Source organism: Giraffa tippelskirchi, chromosome 9 (assembly GCF_054371585.1).
Source record: "Giraffa tippelskirchi isolate mGirTip1 chromosome 9, T2T-mGirTip1v1.2.pri, whole genome shotgun sequence".
NCBI lineage: Eukaryota > Metazoa > Chordata > Mammalia > Artiodactyla > Giraffidae > Giraffa > Giraffa tippelskirchi.
In genome coordinates this window covers 50,956,526-50,980,823 of record NC_137283.1, presented here as the reverse complement: position 1 = coordinate 50,980,823, position 24,298 = coordinate 50,956,526, and the positions used below count along the sequence as shown (strand labels likewise).

General features: G+C 43.8%; 3 protein-coding genes across 5 annotated transcripts in view; 2 read left to right on the top strand and 1 right to left on the bottom strand.

Annotated features, from left to right (window-relative positions):
• The window catches only part of LRRC2 (leucine rich repeat containing 2), a 99,781-nt gene that overhangs the window by 36,128 nt on the left and 39,355 nt on the right, over nucleotides 1-24,298 (bottom strand). For 2 of the 3 annotated variants that reach the window (XM_081525951.1, XM_081525952.1), the window contains one exon: nucleotides 19,642-19,743. The gene's annotated coding sequence lies outside the window, so the exon portion shown is untranslated. Of the gene's footprint in view, nucleotides 1-86; nucleotides 206-19,641; nucleotides 19,744-24,298 lie in introns of those variants that run through there. The other variant, XM_081525950.1, reaches the window with a different exon arrangement.
• Nucleotides 2,231-2,558, top strand: LOC145521956 (large ribosomal subunit protein eL42-like). Its single transcript, XM_081530896.1, has one exon. It carries the CDS (start codon nucleotides 2,231-2,233, stop codon nucleotides 2,549-2,551), a length of 321 nt encoding a protein of 106 aa, XP_081387022.1. The 3' UTR covers nucleotides 2,552-2,558.
• CRIPTO (cripto, EGF-CFC family member) lies at nucleotides 11,115-14,695 on the top strand. Its single transcript, XM_081525953.1, has 6 exons — nucleotides 11,115-11,134; nucleotides 11,857-11,909; nucleotides 11,992-12,126; nucleotides 12,587-12,701; nucleotides 12,781-12,890; nucleotides 14,583-14,695. The coding sequence occupies exons 1-6, from the start codon at nucleotides 11,115-11,117 to the stop codon at nucleotides 14,693-14,695; spliced, it is 546 nt and encodes a 181-aa protein (XP_081382079.1).

The following is a 24,298-nucleotide window of genomic DNA, read 5'->3' as shown; positions in this document are numbered from 1 at the left end:
ACACCCCCTACTTCGCTTTCCCCACAGTTCCCCCCAGTTTCAGGAGCTGCCGCACCCTGACACCACCACCCCCCACGCCCACCTACCTGTGATCACGCTGCACACCTGAACCCCTGCTGCGGCTCTCTGAGCGGAATCTGAGCCTGCCTGTTTACACTGCAGCAGCCACACGCTGCAGCCGGAAACGCTCCGACCAAGGGAGCCTGCCCGCCTGTGCGCTAACGGGCTATATTTGTAAGCTGATAATATGATCTGTAGGACATGTGCTGATAAACTATCTATCTATTCTATGTGACTCAGCCCGGCATGAGACAAAACAGACTTGGGAGGGGAGGGTTTGGCACAGGGCAGACGACTAGCCGGCCAATCTGAGCCCTATAACCTGGGATTATCTGCACCTCCCTGCAGTCAGCCGTGCCTTCTGACATTGGAAATCCTGAAGAGTGTTAAATGAAACAGGCCAGAGAAGGCCAAGGGTGCCGCGTTCTTAGCCCGCTAAACTAGGAACCAAACAAAAAGCAGGATAAGAAACCCATATGACCAAGGAAATATAAGAGCTGTTTTTCTTTCTTTTTTTTCCCCCCAGTATTTGAAGCAACAGATGTCCAAAATCTTGATTTCATGTTACATTTTTTAATTTAATTAAGAAATTAATTTCCTAAAACATATATGAGTTTAGGTTCTCTCTAGAGATTTTACTAATTTGGCAAATATGTTTTCCTGATATCCAACATTGGGACAATGTGATAGTCACTTAATAAGTAGTAATCATGTCCACACAATCTCTCAGTGCCCCTTCATGGCAAAAGTTCCTCATACAGTTCACCCTAAAACAGCAAAACACCTTTGTCTAATATATACATAATAACTCTAATTAGAAAATAGTTTGATTTCTGAGGGACTGTTTTCTATATGGAACATTTTCTATTTGTTGGCATTTTAATTAAGCTACCATTTTAAATGGTATACTAAGTTGACATTGACATAGTCACTCAGTCGTGCCTGAGCTCAATGCCCTGGGTTCAGGAAGGCTGCACTAGTTATTGAATCCAGGTGATCTACTGATTATTAAGCCAGTTTTTCAAAATTATTTTGTCCAACTTTCTAATTGGTTTCTGCAGATCTGATTTACCTTTTCTATCATTACCGGAAGAGGAAACTGCAATCATAAAATTAATTGAAAGAAATCTCTCATACATACTTATTTTCTTCCACAGGGATTCATCTATTAATTTACCAAATATTTATTAAGTGCCTACTATGTTCCTGGAAATAAGTTTGGTATTAAAGATTTGATAGTGAATTAAACAGGATCTTGCCCTTTGGAATGTCACAGTTTGTTGGAAGAGTATCCTCTAAACAAACGTTTAAATATCCAACAGTAAACTGTGGTTAATGAGATGAATCAAAAAACCTGAATGCTATGAAAAAGAATAATGGAATAATCACTGATGACCTGATCTCTCATATAGGTCAGAGTTCTTAGTTTGTAAAATTTCTGGGAGACAACAGCAAAAAGATGGACTTGTGCATGCCAAGAAGAGAGGACTCAGAAGAAATCAAACCTCGTAATACCTTGATCTTGGACTTCTAGTCTCCAGAACTGTGAGAAAATGAATTTCTGTTGTTTAAGACACTTGGTCTGTGGTATTTATTATGGCAGTGCTAGCTAATATAATAAGTAAATTTCTTAAGAGCATTGGATACAAGATCAATATAAAAATCAGTACCACAAAAATGGAAGAAAAAGATACCATTCACTTTAACATTAAAAGAATAAATATTTAGGAATGATCCAACAAAATCTATAATATCTCTATATAGAAATTATTAATACAAAATTTTCTAAAGAAATTAAACAGCACCTAAACAAATCTTCATAGACTGGAAGACTCAATATGACACAGAGAGTAATTCTAAAGGATCAGTGTGCTTTTATCAAAATGCTGGCAGAAATTTTTAGAAATTTAGAAAATGTTCTAAAAATTATATGGAAATGTAAAAAAGGTCAGGAATATCACTATAAGCTTAAATATGGAAGGGAGATAACTTACAATGCTGAATATCAAGGACTTTTTAATTATAAAGTATAAAGCTATAGTATTAAAAACAGAATGATATTGGTATAAGAAGAGAGAATAGCCCTTTCCTGTGAGGAGCAAGCCAAGTGAGGCAGGAATGTGGACGACGGGTCTCTCATTTCCACCGCGAAGACACCTCTACTGCAAAGATGGTCAATGTAGCTAAAACCCGAAGGGCTTTCTGTAAGAAGTGCGGAAAGCATCAGCCTCACAAAGTGACCCAGTATAAGAAGGGCAAAGATTCCCTGTATGCCCAGGGAAAGAAGTGCTATGATCAGAAGCAGAGTGGCTATGGCGGGCAAACCAAGCCAATTTTCCAGAAGAAGGCTAAAACCACAAAGGATATCATGCTGAGGCTTGAATGTGTTGAGCCCAACTGCAGATCCAAGAGGATGCTGGCCATTAAGAGGTGCAAGCATTTTGAACTCGGAGGAGATAAGAAGAGAAAGGGCCAAGTGATCCAGTTCTAAACTTTGGGATTCTTTTGTTCTTATGTTTTGAGAGGAAAATGTTGAAGCTATAGAAAAATTGCCTGAATGAGAATAAATACAGTGATACTCTTACTAAAAAAAAAAAAAAAGAAGAGAGAATAAGGCATTAAAAAAGAAAAAACCACTTCACACAAACACATGAACAACTGATTGCTAATGAAATAGCATGATAGATCAGTATTATAGGAATGATCTTTTCAATTAGTGGTGCTGAATCTTTGTATAGATTTAATGCAATGGAATACTATACAGCAATTGAATATGAACAAGCTTCTACAAATAATATGTATTACTCTCACCAAAGAAGAGCAAAAAGAAGCAGATACACGTGCACACTGATGGTTATAAAAAGGTCAAAACCATGAAAACCCAACTTTTGGGATTAGAAATTTAAAAAGTAAAAGCTCTGGGGAAGGAGGAGTGAGTGGTGGTTGTGAAAAAACAGGACGTGGACTTTTGGGGTTCTAGTAATATTCTTCTTCTTGACCTGGGTTGTGGTTCCATGGTTCTGACTTTGGAATAATTCACTAACCTGTAACCCTAATTACTTGTAGACTTTTATCAATGTAAAACATACTTCATTAAAAAAATTTTTACCTATTCATCTCATATGGCTGTATCAAATTCTCACAAATTCAGTGGCTTAATAGAATATCATTTATTCACAGTTCCCGTACATCAGATATCTATCCTGGATCAACTGAGTTTCCAGAGTGGGGTGCACCTCAAAGTGTCCAGGGTCATTTGCATACAGGAAATCTTCTCCCTGGAGCACTTTAACCCATCTTTGATACAGCTTGGGTTTTGCACTTTGGCCTCCCTCCGTCCCTCCACTTGTATTTCATCCATTTCAAAACCATTAAGAGCTGTGAAGAATGCCTGAATGCAATCTGATACAAAATCTACTTAAGAAGCACTTTAAAATGAGATCCTCCAGGTCTTGTGAAACCAAGTGGGACCCCAGTTCACCTTCCCAAGTCCCTTCAAAGAGTCTGTCTGCCCATCTATCTGTCTGTCTGTCCTGGGCCACTGACCTTGACCTGGTCAGTGGGCCATCAGGAAATGACGGCTACTTCCCCATCAGCGGTTTTTTTGATAACACTAAAATGGTACTTGGAATACATTACTGGGCTCATCTTCTCCGGGGGAAGTGCGAAAGGAAGTGGGAAAGTCCAATCTAGGATATCTCTGTCTCCTCTAGTGTGCTCAGCAGAGTAAATATTTGATTAATTTGATTGAAAAGGGAAACATTTTGGTGAGAATTCTAAACCATAGCTATGTTAAGAAGTCTAAATCAGAATTCCCCCTACCCTAACATGGTTTCCGGTAACTGCATCAAGACTATTTCGTCTTGTACATTGTGACCTCTCTTGAATAAGTTGCCCAGAATTCAGCACTGCTTAGAGTACTTAAGATTCACTTATTTTTTCCTTCACTGTTGTGGGCAGGGAGTATTTTTTGTTGTATTTCCTAGCTCAGGCTAGGGGGCGCAAGTTGTTTTCCTTTGAAGCTTCTCAAAGACCTGGTCCACGCCCACCCCACCTTTTCATTTAGAAAGTAAGGCCGAAAGGTAATGTTGTGTCAGCCACAGATGCGGCAGACAGAATAAGATTTAGCCAAAAGGAAACCAGCACAGACAGACAGACACTGCTCTAGAGGTTGGGGAAGTGAGAAATCAGAAGACCAGGTTTCTGGATCTCCTGGTGTGGGGGATAAAGCATAAGGAGAGGGGCTGGTGAAAGACAAGAAAACTGGTAGTTAACAACAGGGTTGACAAAATGAGGGAAACTCCAGTTCAAACGCCCTCTCAGAACCACGTGCCCGTTCATAGAAAAAGAAATACAAGCACCCAGTAAACATAACAATGCAAATCCAAACAACGAGATACTATTTTCACAAACAGATTCAGCAAAAATTAAGATACTTGTTGTGGGACTTCCCTGGTGGTCCAGTGGTTAAGATACTGTGCTTCTGCTGCAGGGGTTGTGGGTTCGATCCTCAGTAAGGAAACTAAGATCCTGCAAGCCAGGTGGCGCTAGTAGTAAAGTACTCACCTGCCAGTGCAGGAGATGTTAAGAGACCTGGGTTCAATCCCTGGGTCAGAAAGATCCCCTGGAGGAGGGCATGGCAATCCACTCCAGTAGTCCTGCCTGGAGAATCCCATGGACAGAGGAGCCTGGTGGGCTATGGTTCTTTGGGCCGCAAAGAGTCAGACACAACTGAAACGACTTAGCACGCTCACACAAGATGCTTGTTGCAGCCAGCTGTTAAGGACCTGGGGGATGTGTGGGGAAAGGAGGCAGAGGAAACCAGCACAAGCCTCTTGGAAAATAAATTTGGAAATGTCCTCCCTTTAACCAAACAATTACAGTTCTAGAAGTTTACTGGCTAGATATATTCTCCAAAAGTCACCAGGATATACATTCAAGGGAGCTCACTGTAAATGTAGAAACACACCAAGTATTTCTTGATAAGATAGTTTATGTCTATATAGATATTTATATGCTATACCCTCCATACAGCGCATGTGCGCACACGCACGCGCGCGCGCACACACACACACACACACACACACACACACACACACACACACACACAAGGAGTCTCCTCCTAAGGCCTTCTCTGTCCCTCTTACCCAATTACTATAACAATAGAGCATTAAATTGGCTCATTTGAACAGTCTTCCCTTCTGAGACTGCAGAGTTTTGAGAACAAGAATCTATTCTTCTAAACCCCACACAGAGGTCTGTGCAAATACAGAAGAGGCTTCCAGTGGTTATTTGCTAAGTTAATTGGTGAAAAGAGAAAGCCGTTTACTTGTTGATGAACGGGTAAGGGCTCCACTTCTGCCAGAGTGTCACTTGGGTCTTATCATAAGCCGTTGGGTGCTGAGCTTGGTGGCATCTACATTCCTCAGCTGAAGTTCCCCAGCCTGGCTCATTGTTCTTCACACAACTGTCCCTAGGAGTCCTATGAAAAAAGTAGGCTTTGATCTTAAACCTCATCATCGCACTGCAGAAATGGCTGTTCTTTTTATTAACTATTTAGTTGAGGTTTAATTCTAAATGGTCTCCACCACTGAAACACTGAATTGACTTTTTAAAGCTAAAAACTTATCCTACCTCCAAAGGTGTTGTCTTCCTTGAAATTCAGACAGACACTGGAAATCTCTGTTGGGATTTTTTTTTTTTTTTTTTTGCTTTGACTAGTCTTGGTTGGTTGATTGGTTTTAAGTCAAATTCTTATTTGTATATTTTAAACACACACAACTCTCTTTTGCCCCAGTTTTTAATGCAAGACAACTCAGAGTGTTGTCGAACCCAAGTTCACGTGCCCAATACACGTTTAGGTTTGTTTGGCCTCCTTGTGCACTGGCACAATAACTTGGGTTGGACGACAAGAGGGTGGTAGTGAACCATCCTGAGACCAAGACCATCTGTCAGTGCCCTCCATAAGGGAGAATGTGGGCTGCCAGTGACTGGGGACCCCCCATTCCAGGGTCTCCTAACCTCAGACCCTTCATGGATCTCTAACACAGTAATTACTGGCCAGAGGCTGGGTGGCCTCTGTCAATTTCAGTAGTGACTGAGCAGAGGTGTCCAGTGACTGTCTCAGAGATGTCAATCAACTCCCCACCCAGAGACAGCAGCACAACTACAGTCATGACTATCCTTTCTCCCCCACTGAGCAGTGGGGTCACCTCTCACCACTGTGTCCCCAGAGCCCAGCCCTTGACCAGCAACACAGTAGCCTCATTAAATACTTGTTGAATGAACAGCCTGTGGATCCCCAGCCCAACAGCAAATATCTAGCCACTCAGACACTTCAGCCCTCCCCTCCCCTTATCCTCTTCCTGTCTTAAAACTTAGCCCAGATTCTGTCTACTGCATACACTAGACTTTCTCTGCCATCTGTCCCTGTGGGGAACACAGATCTTTTCAGTGAGCTCCAGTCTTTGGGTATGCAGAGATCCTATGTGGGCTGCAGGCTGAACTCACACCAGTCATGCAAATGTCACCAGACTCAGGGCCTTGATTCCCTCCTGAAAATGAGGAGGTAATTTCCAGGGGTTCTATTCCAAGTTCTAAAAGTTCCACAAGAGCCCCTTAAACAAGGAAGTGTCAGTGCAGGGGTGGTGTCCCTCTGCCAGTTCTGCCACAGACCTGCCCAGCCTCCGTGGAAAAGACCAGTAAATCCACAGATGGGAGCCATTGTTTCATCCATAAAGTGAGACTAACGTTGCCAATGTTGTTATCTGCTTAGCACATCAGATTATTGAAGACTGTGAAGCACAAGGTGTGCTAAGAATGTACTGTTCTTTCTTTAAGCCTCCGTGAAGCTCCTGGGTTAGTTGATTAGCCTTCTCTTCTGCACTGCCCTCCCCTACATCCAGCTTCTAGAGCTTCAGGCCAAGTTCCTCATTCCCTCTGAATCTCAGAGTGACACATGAAGCTTTTTAACAAGTTGGAAGGACACACAGGGAGCTGAAGCACAACAGGAATTAGTCAGGCACTGTGGAGTAACTACCAGCTTTAAGTAAACAGGCTGCATCCCATTCCACCATTGCATTGATGGGGACCTACCTTCCAATAAAAATCATTTAAAATTTAATTCCCCCAAGAATTAAACTGCTGGTGTAGAAGCAAATAACCACTCTTCTCTAGCACCTGTGGACTCGTGACATTCACACAGGTAGACAGGAATGATGAAATGGTCTCAGATGCTGCAATTTGTTCTGCCGTGGGAAGGGGGCAGAGCACAGTCCTTAAAGAATGACACAGCCATTGACAAAAACTGCAGACGACAGAAACTTGCTAGAGCTGACGAGGCCCGAAATGGTAGAAGATTTGGCTGCCGGTAGCCTTATTATGAGCTCATTGTAATATATTAGCATGTGCTAAATGACACATCCAGTGGCACCAGGACTGTTTTGAGAGGGAAGGCCAAAAGGGGGGCTGTGGTCTAATTCCTTAAAATAGATGAAAGAATCCTCCCACTAACCACCCCAACAATTCAGTGCTGCTCTTGCCTTCTGAGGTGGACCGCATTCCGCCTGTGGAATATGTGTTTCTGCTTTCACCTTACTATGGCTCACTCTTGAATTCCTTCGTACTCAAAGCCAAGCACCTTCACTTGGTGGCCCATTCCAGGAACTCACCTGAGACCTGGGGCATGACCATCCTTTCGGGCTCCATTTTCCTGCAACTTCATTACAAAGTATATTAATAAATCTATACTTCTTACCTATCACTTGGCCTCTTACTGAATTCCTTCTGCACCAAGACATCAAGAACCTGAGCTTCATTAAGTCCTCAGATGAACTGGGCCATTTCAGCACTAGATAAAAGTTTCACATTTGTGTGCCTGGCAATATTAGGTAAACTCAGGGCTTTTACTTTAGAAATTAGGCATAAATGATATTTAAAAACTACTCATGACTTTAGGGGCTTCCCTGGTGGCTCAGACAGTAAAGAATCTGCCTGCAATGCAGGGGACTCAGGTTTGATCCCTGGGTCAGGAAGATTTCCTGGAGAAGGGAATGGTTACCCAGTCAGTATTCTTGCCTAGGAAATTCCATGGACAGAGGAGCCTGGCAGGCTACAGTCCATGGGGTTGCAAAAAGTTGGACACAAATGGGCGATTAACACTTTCACTTTCACTCATGACTTAGGGGGTATTTAATGACAAATTAAATAATCTGGAGCACTCAGGTGTTAGGTGAAAGTGTTACCAAACCCACTCCCAGCGGCTCTTTGTTCTCGAGTCCAGTGCTGAGAGACAAGTGTTAGGTAAAAGGAAAGACAACCTTATTAGGGAAGCCAGCAACCCTGGAGAGACAGAGACTCATGTCACAAAGAAACAAATCCCCAGGTTTGCTCAGAGATTACCCAGGGGAAAGAGGAAGGGGCTATGTGCAGGGGAGGGGGCAGTCTTTTATACTCGGAGATGACTGTCCCCATCACCGAGTTCCAAGTAGCCATCAGGTCATGCTTGCAGTTGGAACAAATCTTTGGTCAGCTAGTCCTGGAGAGCAAGGAACAGAAGTGGGACCTATAGAAAAACTAATCTTCAATCTTGATATACATCAACAGCTTTTTCTATCTGTAGCAAGCTAAGCCAAGCTAATGGTAGAAGTAAAAAATTAAGAAATAGATTTGGAGGAGTTCCCTGGTGGTTCAGTGGTTAGAACTTCACACTTGTACTGTTGGGGCACAGGTTTGATCCCTGATCAGGAACTAAGGCCCAAAAGCTACTCAGTGCAGCCAAAGAAAAGAAAGAAAGAAAAAGAAATCGACTTGGAATGCTGAGTTGCTGACAGTCCCTAGAGTCTCACTTCCTCAATGACAACCTCCACTGTCAGATTTTCCTTCCACGTCTAGGGAAAAAGGCTGAAGAAGTCTTCTGTAATTTCAATCTGAACATGGGCAACAAAGAATTGTTAGAATGGAAGGATCTGACATGGTGTAAGAAATATTCTCTGGTTCCCTCACATGCCCACTGAGACTCCAAAAGATGCATCTCATTACTAACATTTTAAGTAATCATTTTGCAAAGAGTCATCATGCCAATTATGATCCCCTTGACTAGAAGATAAAATTCCAATTTAAGGATTCCTTCAAGCATTGACCCACTCCCAGAGGAAATTCAAGAAAGTAGGTTAGTAAACCAATCTCATCCACCTTGAAATAGGGAAGTATTGTGGGCTAAGATCTGTTGGAGCCAAGTAGCAGGTTGTGTCAGCGTCATCTTGATTGTTTCAAGCCCAGTTAATCTTAACTCCAGGATCAGTTTTTTTTCCCCATTCTCTTGAGGCCAATTCTTGGAATTGTGCTGGCCAGACATAGGGCTTCCCTGGTAGCTCAGCTGGTAAAGAATCCACCTGCAATGTGGGTGACCTGGGTTCAATCTCTGGGTTGGGAAGATCCCCTGGAACTGCTCTTCTGGCCTGGAGAATTCCATGGACTGTATAGACTATGGGGTCACAAAGAGTTGGACACGACTGAGCCACTTTCACTTTCAGAGAATCAGTGCTGCTCAAGATGGAGCGGTTTATGTCATGGCTATAGTCTGGTCATCATGCAGTTAGCCTTTTCCCTTTGGTGGCAGTTCTGGTATCTGCAATACAGCTCAGGAATGTGCATCAAACACTGTTATCTGCCTCCTTCAGGGAAGAACTAAAGATTCTGTGACTCTATTGTCCTAATCATTAACTGCTTGAGCCTGCTCCAGTGTGACTTACAGGAGACAAGGGACACGGAGGGACTTTTTATACCTGGGAGGGTCCCACAGGGTCCTGCTCTGTTTCAAGAGGCCTCGGGCTCAGGGACAGGCCTCTCCAGCAGCAGCATCTGGAGCTTACTGAAATCACCAAATACTTTTAGGGTAATACAGGACACAGCTAAATCGGGTTAATTCTGGTGTGGTGGGGGGCGGTGGGGACAGACAGACTAAGGGGATGGAAGAGACTGCACACTGGGCACTGGGAGACTGCTAAAATGCAGTGAAACCCAGTGGCAAAGCTGAAATGGCCTCCCAGGCTAGACTGCGTGTTTCTACATCCTTTACCTGGAGCAGGCCTGGCACTCAGTGCGCAGACCACTAGCGGCTGCGGCCCGGCCTGCGGTCCACCAGGAAGGCCAGGCCCTGGCCGGACACTCCACCTCCCTGCCCGCCTCCCCTAGCCCACCCCCCCGCCCGGCGCCGGCTGTGCTTCCTTCCAGCCTCACTTGCAATTCAGGTGAGCCTGGAATTTACACCCATTCACTCCAGCGGGGGCAGGAACCCCTTCCTGACCCTGAACTTCTGTCCTAACCCTAATTTTCCCTGAGTCCTCACCTTTCCCTCCCATCCGCGGAGACAACACCCTTCTCGGAGCACAGGCTCAACACACCTTTCCTGGGAAAACCAAAAATGAAAGCAAATTTCGGGAAATAAAACTTATAAAACTTCAACTCCTTGGGAGACCCAAACCTGGTGTTTCAGTTTTCCTGATTAAAGCAATACTTTTCCACCACCTCGATACAGTAATTGGTTTGCCATTTTTTTTTTTTAACAGCAAATCTGATATTTTTAACCCGAAACTAATGATACAGACATTAGGGCTAATTAGCAACAGTTTTACAAGAATGGCCTTTTCCATTCTCTCTTTGTTTGGCCGCCTCACAGCCTCTCACCTCCACCCCGGAGTGTTTAAGCATTGTAATGCGAACGGGCAGCCGCCTCCCCGCCCACTGGAGGGCTGTCCCCACAACCCGGGGGCTTGCGGCTGAGGAAGGAGAATCTCCCTGAAGGTTATAGTCCAAGCATTTGTTAGGACAGACCCCGTGAGGAGTCCCCTAGTTTCGCCGGACGGCCCGACTTCTGCTTCTAAGAACTTTGGGGGAAAGCATATTTCTCATCTGGGATATTTTTCTTTTAAAATGCTCTTTTTCACATCAAGAAATTAACATTTTCCTTTGGGTGTTTTGGCAATGACTGTGAATTAAAGCCGGGTTAATATTTTTTTCCTTCTAAATTGTTAGGGGCCACAGACCAGAGGAAGATGGAGCGCTTCTCTTACAGGTATGAACCGATCTTGAGGGTGAACTTTTTATTATTAGAGTTTGCCAGCTTAGGAAACGTGTTCTATACCTCTGCGTTGTTCTATTTCATCTCGTTCAAACCTTAAAGAGCTGCCAACAGTGCTGCTGTTTTTCCAAAAGACCTGGGACTTCAAGTTGCATCTACCTTTGTTATTGGCTTTTAACATCTTCAGTCAGGTTACTGGCTCTGCCTATGACATGACTAGTGGTTTCCTCCTCTTTTGTAAGAACAGGTCAACATTACAATGAAATTTAACATTTAAAATATACTTCTGAGAAGGTTGAAGCTGGAAACCGATAAGAATAGTGGGAAATGTATTTTAACCTTGAGCACCTTTTAAATGGCTGGTATAAACGAAATAGTTTGTGAAATGTGATTCGTCAATGACATTGAATGTCATCCAGCCATTTAAAATTACTATGAAAACTAGGTGCAGGAGAAAAATATATGATATAGAAGGTAGAAGACACTTAAAATTATATGCATATGAGGATATGTATTGGAAAGAGTTGGAAATTAGTTGGATTTTATTCTCATCATCTTTCTTTGGGTTGTTATATAAATTAATCATTTAAAAAGAAAGGGGACAAAAAAGGGAAAGTGGTGCTCTAGGATTTCTCTCCCTAGTGGCCTATGGTGTTAACTCAAAGGGATTTTATTTGCTTTGTTTTGCTAATGGAGGTCTGATTTCCTCTTCCTAGTGTGATTTTGATCATGGCCTTTTGCAGAGCCCTTGAACTGGGATTAGTTGCTGGTAAGAGACTTTGTTCTTCTGATCACTAGCAATTTTCAAGTGGCCTGGAACGCAGACTCAAGGAGTTAATTTTGTCATTCAGGATTGGGCGACCTTGAACTTGCCCATCTGTCACAGGGAGACCTGGCCTTCAGAGATGATGGCCTTTGGTCCCAAGAGGAGCCTGCAATTCGTCACCAGCCTTCCCAGTTTGTAGCATCCATGGGAATCCAGAAGAGTAAGACATACCCACCTTAGTGGTCCTTTATGTGTTTTCTGAGTATCTTTTTGACACTTTCACCTAAGAGAGTGAGCATCTGATTCTGGAGCTGGGTAGATGGATGGTTGGACTGGTTCTGATTCTGGGGACAATACAGGCATGTGCTTCACACTGCCCCCCACCCCACCACAGAACACAGCTTCCCTCACAGAAGACAAGTTTCCCTCACCTGATCCCACTTCACGCTGGGGATTTCAGGTACCACCACCGGCTTGTGCATGAAAAAAGATTTCTCTGCTCAAAAGCACAGGTAGCCAAAGGAACACTAAAAAGCAGGGTCTTATTCAGTGAGATTTACAATGTTTAGACATCTGCAAACACTTTGGGGAGATTAAGTCCTTACCGCCATATTAACCTTTTAAGGGAACTCACTTTTCAGTCCCTCCACCCCTCTCAGCCGCCTCTTCTTACATTTCAGGTAAGGAGCTGAACAGAACCTGCTGTTTGAATGGGGGAACCTGCATGCTGGGGTCCTTTTGTGCCTGCCCTCCCTCTTTCTACGGACGCAACTGTGAGCATGACTCTCGCAAAGAGTAAGTCCTTGAAAGGGGCTGGGGGCGGAGAGGGAAGGAGAAGTGGGGATTTAAAATCTGCATGTCCATTCATCCTCAGGAACTGTGGGTCTGTGCCCCATGACACCTGGCTGCCCAGGAAGTGTTCCATGTGTAAATGCTGGCATGGCCAGCTTCGCTGCTTTCCTCAGTCATTCCTACCTGGTTGTGGTAAGCAGAAGGTCCCCTCTTTTACCCTCTCAGGTTAGTTAGTGGCCAGTGGACAGTTAGTTAATAGGGTCTCTCCTCTTACCATATGGCTTGCTGGAGACTGTCAGCCAAAGGTCTGCTTGTAAAAGCATCAAGGACTCCAGATTGGATGTTCATCCTGGCACCTTTGATATTTACTTCCTCAGTATGTGGCTAGTTGCGCCACCTTTCAGGTGGAGAGTTACTTTGAGTCTACCTGACACTTTATAGGATGTGAAACTCTGTAGAGGAAAATCAACAAGAAAAGCCTTGGCCTCTTAAACAACAAGAGATGCTCTCTGGTGTTCCTTTCTTTGGGCAGGGAGACCCAGACAGACTCCAGGGGGACAGTTCAGTTAGTGCCCACCCCAGAGTGGGATTGCAAGTGAAGGCAGCCATCTGCTAATTAATTTGCAAGTGAAAGTCGCTCAGTCATATCCAACTCTTTGCAACCCCATGGACTATACAGTCCCTGGAATTTTCCAGGCCAGAATACTGGAGTGAGTAGCCTTCCCCTTCTCCAGGGGATCTTCCCAACCCAGGGATCGAACGCAGGTCTCCTGCATTGCAGGCGGATTCTTTACCAGCTGAGCAACAAGGGAAGCCCAGGGTGGGGCTGGGGAAACCCAGCTTCAAGTATTGTCCTTAAATTCCACGGGAGGATTTGAGCCCCCTTCTCCTTTCACAGGAGCTTCTTCATGGATCCTAAAAGGTCCCTGCACGGCACTCCCTGGTGATTGGTCTCAGAACCCTTTCACCTTATTGATTTTTACGGATTTGAGGAAAACAGTGACAGGAAGGGCAGGGACATAAAGGAGAACAAGAGAAGAGGGTTTGCTCCCCACCCCAACCTGAGCCAGATTTCAGAGGCCACCTTAGTTCAGAGGCCTCTCCTAGTCCTGGCCCTGCGGATATTAGAAATTGAAAGTATTCAACAAATTGAAAATGAAAACAAATGCTTCATTGAGTATAAGATGGGACACTGATCCAGGCAGGGATTGTCTTTTCTATTTGCATTGGATATCAGACCCAGGTGGGCTTTCCTGGTGGCTCAGACGGTAAAGAATCCGCCTGCAATGCTAGAGATCTGGGTTTGATTCCTGGGTTGGGAAGATCTCCTGGAGAAGGGAACAGCTACCCACTCCAGTATTCTTGCCTGGAGAAGTCCATGGATAGAGGAGCCTGGCAGGCTACAGTCCATGGGATTGCAAAGAGTTGGACATGACTGAGTGACGAACACGCACACACAAATACACATACACATACACATCAGACCCAGGGTAGGCGACTGGAAGGTGTGGGTGGAACGGTTAGGTAGGTAGGGACCATATTTTCTCCCCAGAACTTGGAACCCGAAATGTGCTGTCTCCTTATCATCAGACCCCAACCAAGTTCTGCCACACGCCAGCAATTACAGGCGTCACCGGCTGGGTTAGATTACCAGGTCTGAGAAAGACCAAGTTAACAGTGGGCCTGTGGCATAGTCTGTCAAAATATTTTTTCAGGGGAGTCTGACTGCACATAATTGGTAGGTACTGTTGATCCCATAAACACATTGTACTCAATCTTGGACCCTAACTGCTTTGGGGCTCATGTAGATGAGTCACACGTGTGGGCAACAGGATAAAGTGCCAGAGGGATCTCCTTTAATGACCAAGTGTCTCTATCTTCCAGACGGCCATGTGATGGATGAGCACCTCACAGCTTCCAGGACTCCAGAATTAACACTGTCTGCATGTGCTCTTATGCTACCTGGCATCTGCCTCGCTATACAAAATTATTATTAACCCACATTTGTTTTCAACATTTGTCATGCAGATTTCATGACCTGTAAAGTCTGTCTCTCTAATGGCCCAACTGAGAGACAATAATTTGTTAGTTGCCTTGAAATAGTGAATAGATTTCCCTGTGGTCCCTAAGATTTCCTTAAAACACCAATTACTTTCCTCTGCCCTGCCCTCTACAAAAAACTAATTAAAAAAATAAAAGAGTAAGCCATATCTTGTGCCCGATTCCTGTGTTTCTGATACATGTAACTCTGCCAAGGGCTTACAGATAATTTCCTTTAAACAATTGAATTTTATATTCAGATTATTAAAGGTTACTCTCAATGTGGAACTGAGCATAAGGCTTTGGATGGAGTTGATTGACATCAGTTAAGACAGTATCTTGGAAAGGAAGGACCTGTTAGGGGAGCAGAGGAGAAGGGAGGGGGCAGATATCCAAGGCGAGAGACAGGATGCTAGAGTAACAGAGGTGTGCGTGTATCCTGGGTGACTAGGTAGAAAAGTGGAAGCAAATGGGAGAGATTTGAGAAAATAAAATGAATGTCTTGGTTGATCCGGTGGCTACAGAAAAGCAAGTTAAAAGGCTAAGCTGAAGGGCAAGTTTCTATCATCTATTGGAAGCTGTATGAAACAAGGGTACCTGTTTTCTGAAGGATTTGTAAAAAGAATAAAGTCTCCTTTAAAAAAACTATCTAAATTCCCCCGATATATAAAGATTGCTTAATACATTATGATTTCTCTATACTAGGCAATTTCAATGGTAGTAAAAGAAAATATTCACAATATGTTTAGTTGTAAGCCAGTGATAAAACCATATATTGTAAAGCCCATTTTAAAAATATGTATCTGTTCTGTCCAGTAAAAGTGGGAAGTACGTTGACCAATGTGTGAACTGTGGTTACTTCTAGGTGGTAGCATTTTTCCTCTCACTTCTCTGTTTTCTGCAGTGAGGGTGTGTCATTTTTTTCATATGGAACGTGATGACTACAACAGGCTTAAAGCTGAGGGAACTGGAAAGGCCAAGATCTTAAGGAGGCGCCCAGTTTTCTTTGTGGCTTTGGTTTGTGTGCTCTGCCATGAGGGACAAGATCTGCATCCGCTTTTTACATACTGTTGGGTACATAATTCGTGTTTTTCCAAATGAATGCCCTACAGATGCAAAATTCCAAAAGAGTGGAATTTTCTTTTGTTTTTTGCAATGTCCAGTGACAGAAGGTGAAATGGGATAAGCAAGGAAGCAGTGAGAGATACCACCAAGAGAGCTCAGAGCTGCAGAGGGGGCTGCCCAGTGGGGAGGACTGGTCTGGCCACTTACTGGCAATGGGACCCAGTTTCCTAGTCTGAACCATGCTGGTCACTACACCACTCTGTTAGAATTAAGTGAACCAACTAAAACTCGAGCACAAGTTCCTCAACAAATGTCACAGTTCTTCTCTACCTTCCTATTTACCACAAATTGCTATAAAATATTTTTAGCCCAGAAATGGAAAAAATTTTTTTAAAAAGGCCTCAGAGTATTGAAATAAGGCTTTGTCTCATTTGCATGAAACTGCTGTGATTCCTAACCATAATGTGAACACTGTTGGGACTGTGTTTTCCAAACTTGGACATTCACATTCCACCTTATTTGGGCCACATCATCTGTGCTTAAAATTTTAATTTATATTCACTCATTTTTGTATTGTGGTAAAATATACATAACATAAAACTTATCATTTCAACCATTTTTTAAGTGTAAAGTTCAGTGACATTAAGTACATTCACACTATTGGGCAACCATCACCACTGTCCATTTCCACAATTTTTTCATCTTTTCAAACTGAAATTCAATAACAACTCATTTTTCCTCCCCACAGCCCCTGGCAGCCACTAGTCTAGTTTGTGTCCATGAATTTATTCTAGACAACTCACATAAGTAGTCATACACATCCCTTTGTGATTGGCATATTTCACTTAGTACACTATCTTCAAGGTTCACCCATGTGTCAGAACTTCATTTCTTTTAAAAGGCCAAATAATCCATTATATGTATATACCACATTTGGTTTTCCGTCCATTAATGGCATTTGGTTTCTACCTTTTGGCTATTATGAATAATGTGATGTGAACATTGGTGTATAAATATATCTTCCAGTCCCTGCTTTCAGTTCTTTGATGTATAGACTCACAACTGGAATTGCTGGATCATATCATAATTCTGTTTTAATTTTGTAAAGAATTACTGTACATTCCTCACAACAGCTTCACCATTTTACATGCCCATCAGCAATGCATAAATATTCCAATTTTCCTGCACCCTATTGCTTTCTGGGCACTGCTTTTATTTTTTTCATAATAGCTATCCTAGTGGGTATGGCAATGGCACCCCATTCCAGTACTCTTGCTTGGAAAATCCCATGGGCAGAGGAGCCTGGTAGGCTGCAGTCCGTGGGGTCACTAACAGTCGGACACGACTGAGCGACTTCACTTTCACTTTTCCCTTTCATGCATTGGAGAAGGAAATGGCAACCCACTCCAGTATTCTTGCCTGGAGAATCCCAGGGACAGTGGAGCCTGGTGGGCTGCCGTCTATGGGGTCGCACAGAGTCGGACACAACTGAAGCGACTTAGCAGCAGCAGCAGCAGCAGCAGTGGGTATGGAGTAGTATCTTATGTGGTTTTGATTTGTATTTCCCCAGTGATTGGTGATCTTGAATATCCACTTATTTTTCTAAGTGCTTTTTACTTGTCCAAAACAACAGCATTTGTGAAGCCTGAATAATTTATACCAGTCCCTAAATTTTAAAAAACAAAAATGAATAATAATAACGTTCACCTATATCTATCTAAAATCATGAACCAAAAGTATATTCTGAGAAATGGTGTTCAAGGGGATGCAAAAGACTCTAGATTCTACCCTCAAAAGCCTTACAGACTTCTCAAAGTGTCCACATGGGAAACAATAAAGACACACCTGGGTCCACACTAGCTGGAAAGCATCTTGTCCTCTGGCCCTGTTACTCCAAGTGGGTGGACTTTCCCTGGTTCACTCAAATCACTGTTGCTGACCAAGAGGCCTGACATCAGAGAAGGGCTTCTTGCATAAGAACTCAACCTTAACCTTGGAATATGACCATCTTTAAAATACCATCTTTAGAATATTTAATGACTTGAAATGTGTAAAACACAATGTCAGGTGAGAAAGGCAGAGTATAGTGTAGCTTCAACTAGAGTTCATAGAAGGTAAGAAACATGAAAATATTGAAATGGTCATTTCCAAGTAGAGGGATTATGAGTAAATTTTCATCTTGTTTTCTAAGCTAACTACAATTGCACATAACTGATTTTATAATGGGAAGTTAAGATTTTGTAAAGAGGAAAGGCAAGAATTATTTATAATATTTATATTTGTGAGGTTAAAAATTTGTGAGGTCCGTGAAAGTGTTCATGGGAGAGCAAGGCAGTTAGCCAGGGACAACTATGAAATTACAGGGGAAAAAAATCTACTTCAAGATGAGTGGTTAGATGGAGAAGGGTTGTCTCTATTTCAGTGAAAATCATGACAGATTTATGTGATGACAACGTCAATAAATAAAAGGAAGCTAGAGGAAACCACAGCACAGGGAAAAATGGTTACTCTAGGATGAGTCCTGGGTCAGGTTCCCAGGAAGCTGAGCTGTGGGTGTTCAGAAGGAGCTTCCTGGGAGGAGCTCCTGGAAACAACACTTTCAGGCAGCTGCCTTCGGGAAGAAGTTAACTGCACTGTTGCTGTGCAGCAGAGATGCTATGTGTAACAGGCCTCAGCGGATGCCTTGGGAGCTCCAGGGCTGGGATGGCCCTTTAGAGCTGTCTCCTGTTGAGACCAGATCTTTGGACTCCTGAGTCAACAAGTCAGTAGGGAGGTTCCTCAAAAAGCTGAAAATAGAGTTGCCATATGATCCAGCAATCCCACTCCTGGACCTATATTTGGACAAAATTTGAAAAGATACATACACCTCTATGTTCATAGCAGCACTATTTACAATAGCCAAGATATGGAAGCAACCAAAATGTCCAACAGCTGAACGGAAAAAGAAGATGTGGTACATATATATACATAAATACAATGGGATATTACTCAGCCATAAAAATGAAACAATGCCATTTGCAGCAATATGGATGGGCCCAGAGATGATTATACAAAGTGAAATAATTTAGAAAGAGACAAATACCATATCACATCTCCTATATAGGGAATTGAAAATATAACACAAATGAACTTATGTATAAAACAGGCTCACAGACATATAGAAGACTTGTGGATGCCAAGGGGGATGGGTGGGGGAGGGATAGATTGAGAGTTGGAACTAGCAGATACAAACTATTATATATAGGATGGATAAACACTGAGGTCCTACTGTATAGCACAAGAAACTATATTCAATATCCTGTAATAAACCATAAATGGAAAAGAAAAAAATGCAATATCCACCTTGGCAGAGGTACAGCTGGGCCTGTATAATACAAGCATCTCACAAGGGATAGGGTGATAAATACGATCTGTGCCTCTACCCCTTCTTCCCCTTCTACTTTTCCTGTCCCCCCACCCCTACTCCAACTACTGTGGGGGAAGGACCACTCTGTGAGCTAAATCCCCCAACAGGTCTCTCATAGATCCCGTAACACTCCAACACCCTGATTTGTTTTCCTGTCTGTCTCCCACACTAGTCTGTCAGCATCCTCAGCCCCTGGGTGCCAAACCTCCAGGGACCCTAGAGCTGCTCTGTAGATACTGTAGAAGGAGGAGAGAGGGAATAAGAGGGGGAGGAAGGCAGGAAGGGAACTGGTTCCCTCTTATCGTCTCCTTTCTCATTAACAGCTGCATTAAAGACAATTAACACTTCTGGAGACCATCTCCTATATCCCCATTGAGAGGGAAGATGATAAAGATAGGAAGAACAGGCAGCATGCTGTTTGACAAAACTGACCTCAGTATGGTCTGTGGTTCCTTCAGAGAAGAGGGACCTCCCCAAATGTGGTCGCTTCCAGGAGCCTCTGCATCTCCCAGGAGACTTGGCCCACTTCACCCACTAGGTCAAACCAGATCAGGAAAAAAAAAAAATGAAGAAAAGAAAGCAGAAGAGGGAGGTCATAATTCTTCTCCTAAGTGATACAGCACTTCTAAGCCACACAATTATTTCTTATTTTGAATGTGTGATGTAAATGAACCCATCACAGATTAACCCCAGTTGCATAGGGAACCCTCCATGCACTAGGAATCAGAAGACAAGTGAGATATTATCTAATTCCAAATCACTCTGGTTTATTTTTATTCAGGAAAAAAAAAAAAAAAGCCAAGAACTACAGACTAGATACATCAGCAAGTAATCAATGTCAATCAGAAAAACTGACATTATTATAGGATTTACTAGACTAGCTCAACAAAATAAAACCCATGTGCTATGAGAAGAAAATCAAATTTTGTTTGGAATCATGAAAAGTAAGATGTCCATTTTTCTGTAGTACTTGGAGATATTTGGATAAAAGGTGTTTCCTGCTCTGAAGTGTGACCCAGTTATACAAACACATCCCAGTTATAAATAGAAATGTCAACTGCCCCATCACAGCCTCGGTTAGATTCTTCGTCTAAGACCCTTCCCGCAAAGCTTTGGCTCTGTCTCCACTCACAGTTGCTGACGGTCTTGGCTTCATCTCTGTCAGGCTAGGCACAACCTAACCAAGGGTCAGAGTCACCCCAAGTCCAAGATTCCTCCCTCTCTGGGCAGGGGAAGGAGGGAAGTCCACAAAGGAAGATAAAACTAATTGCCTTGTAACTCCATGAGCTTCTAAAAGCCCCAAGTTAGAAGCATCAGGTAATATAGCAATAGGTGATATGCACACCAGCCAAGGGGGAGGGTCAATTTCTAGGTTCTGCCCCCTTCTGATGTCTATGTCAGAAGCTTTCTTTATCTCTTTTATACTTTGATAAAACCTTATTACACAAAAGCTCTGAGCAATCAAGCCTCGTCTCTGGCCCCGGATTGATTTCTTCTCCTCCAGAGGCCAAGAATCCCAGCGTCTTTTGTGGTTCAGCAACAACCTTTCACAGGAAAACATAGGAAGCTCATTGTTTTCTCTGCAAGAATCACTCTGCACAGCTATCTGGAGCTGGTTCTGAGTTCAGCTGTGCCTCATCTCACTTCTTAGGAAAAGGAATGACAGCTGCCCGGTGCACGCTGGTCTGCAGGGCCAGCAACCACATCTAGTGTGTAGAGTTGGGAAGACAGCACCATCTCCCTGTATGGTTGTGTTACTGGTCCCCAGCCTCCTTCCAATTTGAAACTGCTAGGTGGGCAGACCTGACTGATGTTCTTTGAAATGGATGTGGCCCTTCCTCTGGTGTCTATCAATCACTGAGGCAGGTGGCTCTCATTGGGAAGTGAGTTGTCCCAACTGCCCATTGAAAAATGGCCAAAAGGAGGCTCAGAGCCACAGGTACTCAACAGATACACATGCTCCTGGAGATCATGAAGTAGATTGGATAATTCTTATTGAAGAGCCACTTTTCCCTTTGGCCCTGGAAGAAGGCAAGCAAGCCCTTTCCTGCACACAGGGGAGAAAAGCCTTCTCCTTGGGTGGGGCCTCTGCTGGGAAGAGGAGGAGTGATGAGAAAGAAGGGCCTTTAAAGAGGATGGAGAAGAGCAGGAAACCGCAGACACACCTTTTCAGGCTGCCAACCGCTGGCCGTCCAAAGCTTGGTCTTTTTCCCAGCACAGTGGATTTGGACTCCAATGGCCTAGGAGCAAGTCTCAGCCCCTCCATTGCCAGAAAGTTGTCTAAAGGCCTGAGCCTCCATGTGCTGCGGGCAGAATGAGGGCCGGGGCAGGCTGCTCATCGTCATCCCCACCAGCACCAGTGCCAGCATGTAAGTGGTGCTCAAGAAAGGTTTTGGAAGGGAGGCGGGGAGGTCCCACCACCGTGCTTCCCAGGAATCAGCTCTCTTCCTGTAAGTCTCGTCCAAACAGTTTTCCCTCTGGCTGCCTCACTGCAGCGTGTGCTAAACACCCCTGGCCAAACACGGGACAGAGCTGAGCACATGGCCTGGTTCTAAAATAATGGCTTTAGCAAGTTGGCAGATGAGGTTCTCATTTTAACTGGATCATTAAGAGGATTGTATCCCTTTCTTCTTTCCTTCCCTTTATTTATTCTTCTGCAGTAGTTTTGGCAAAACATTTCAGAGTTCAACCCCCACACAGCAGTACTGAGTAACTTGAGTTCACACCTCAGGGCATCTCCTTCAGCTCCCAGCGCCCTTCTGCTCCACTCCTGGGCAAGACACCTGGCATGACGGGAGGTGGCCAGGCTCACCTAAGCCTTTTTGTGCACAGCCTCCACCTCGGGAGATATTTGGACTAAAATCCAATAGATGATTTCCCCGAATATATCAGGAGTACTGCATTTTTTTTGTTGCTCTTGCCCGAAAACAATGTTTACACTTGCCCAATGTTTACACTTGCCCAGTGTTGCCCCAGCAGGTAGAGGGGTCCATCCTTCCCCAAGGTGAGGGCAAAGACCAGGCCTGTCTCCTGGCTCCCAGGCTGGAAGTGAAGGAACAGCAGCTGCCTGGGACTCAGCTCTCTGCCCGAGCTAGCCTCTTCATCATCTTCTTTTTTATCCATGGGGTTTTTTGGTTTTGGCTGAGCTGGGTCTTCATTGCTCCAGGCAGACTTTTCTCTAGTTGTGGCAAGTAGGGGCTACACTCTAGTTGTGGTACCGAGGCTTCTCATTGCAATGGCTTCTTTTGCTGCAACCTGAAGAAGGGAATGGCTACCCATCCCAGTATTCTTGCTTGGAGAATCCATGGACAGAGGAGCCTGGCAGGCTACAGTCCAGGGGGTCATGAAGAGTCAGATACGGCTAAGCATGCATACCCCACACTGTAGTGTAATTGAATAAACAGTACTCATTGTATTAATTGGGACAATTCATTTAACCCCTCTGGTTCTTAATGTTTTCATAACAGCTTCCAATACTCATCCATCTATTGTGGACTTACTTTGCCAAGAACTTTGCTAGAAAATGTGTACATACTTGTGATCCCATTTGATGCTTTTAACGAGTGTTGAGTAACTATTATTACCTCCATTTCACAGCGAAAGAAACTGAGACTCAGAGAGGGTGACTAACCTGCCCAAGGCCACACAGCTGGTAGGTGAAGACAGATTCCAACACTGACTCCACATTCCAGGTCCTTAAACGCTATCCTCTATCCCTAGCCCCTTCTCATCCCCCAAATATGGGTTTGAATCGAATTAAATCTACTGTTACTGATTTTCTTGAGCTAACAAACATTTAGCAGGGGAAAAAATGCTTGCTGTATGCAAATTGTGAAAGGAGTATGACAAGTGTGAATATTGTCACCCTGCTTATTTAACTTATATGCAGAGTACATCATGCAAAATGCCAGGCTGGATGAATCACAACCCCACAAGATTGCCAGGGGAAATATCAACAACCTCAGGTATGCAGATGATACTGCTTTAATGGCAGAAAGTGAAGAGGAACTAAAGAGCCTCTTGAAGAGGGTGAAAGAGGAGAGTGAAAGAGCTGGCTTAAAACTCAACATTCAAAAAACGAAGATCATGGCATCCAGTCCCATCACTTCATGGCAAATAGAAGGGGAAAAGTGGAAAGAGGGACAGATTTTATTGTCTTAGGCTCCAAAATCACTGCAGATGGTGACCAGAGCCATGAAATTAAAAGACGCTTGCTCCTTGGAAGGAAAGCTATGACAAACTTAGATAGTGTATTAAAAAGCAGAGACATCACTTTGTTAACATAGGTTCATATAGTCAAAGCTATGATTTTTCCAGTGATCATGTATGGATGTGAGCATTGGGCCGAAAAGAAGGCTGAGTGACAAAGAATTGATGCTTTTGAACTGTGGTGCTGGAGAAGACTCTTGAGAGGCCCTTGGACAGCAAGGAGATCAAGCTAGTCAATCCTAAAGGAAATCAGTCCTGAATATTCACTGGGAAAGACTGATGCTGAAGCTGAAGCTCCAATACTTTGGCCCCTTGATGCAAAGAGCCAACTCTTTGGGAAAGACCGTGACGCTGGGAAAGATTGAAGGCAGCAGAGGATAAGATGGTTAGATAGCATCACTGATGCAATGGACATGAATTTGAACAAATTCTGGGAGGTAGTGAAGGACAGGCAAGCCTGATGTGCCACAGTCCATGCGGTTGCAAAGAGTCAGACACAGCTTAGCAACTGAACAACAGCAACAAAGCATTGTCCTAGATGTCTGGGACAAACACACCAGGACACACAGGACATAACCCCCACAGACCATGGTGCTCATAGCCTGGGGTGTAGAGAGACAACTACACAAAGGGGAAAAGTACAGAGCAGGTGGTGCTAAATATGGAGCAAATGGAAATACTTAGGTTCAGCGTTCAAATCTGAAACGGTAGTATTATCACTCTGTGGGGAATAAATCCCCACTTTATGCAGCAAGTCACGTCTCATCACTGCAGTGAGCAGACCATCGTCAGGAAATCCTGGAGAGCACAGGGTCCTGTCTGTGGGTGGGGGGAGGCCCTCGGGTCCAGCTACTGGTATCACTGCTGTGCAGAGGCGGCC

What these genes read in the sequence shown, in the direction of transcription:
- LOC145521956 (XM_081530896.1), top strand. Translation starts at nt 2,231, where the DNA reads ATGGTCAATGTAGCTAAAACCCGAAGGGCTTTCTGTAAGAAGTGCGGA.
- CRIPTO (XM_081525953.1), top strand. Translation starts at nt 11,115, where the DNA reads ATGGAGCGCTTCTCTTACAG. An exon ending in TGAACTGGGATTAGTTGCTG is followed by an intron (nt 11,910 to 11,991) that starts GTAAGAGACTTT and finishes TTTGTCATTCAG; the next exon opens with GATTGGGCGACCTTGAACTT. An exon ending in GAGCATGACTCTCGCAAAGA is followed by an intron (nt 12,702 to 12,780) that starts GTAAGTCCTTGA and finishes ATTCATCCTCAG; the next exon opens with GAACTGTGGGTCTGTGCCCC.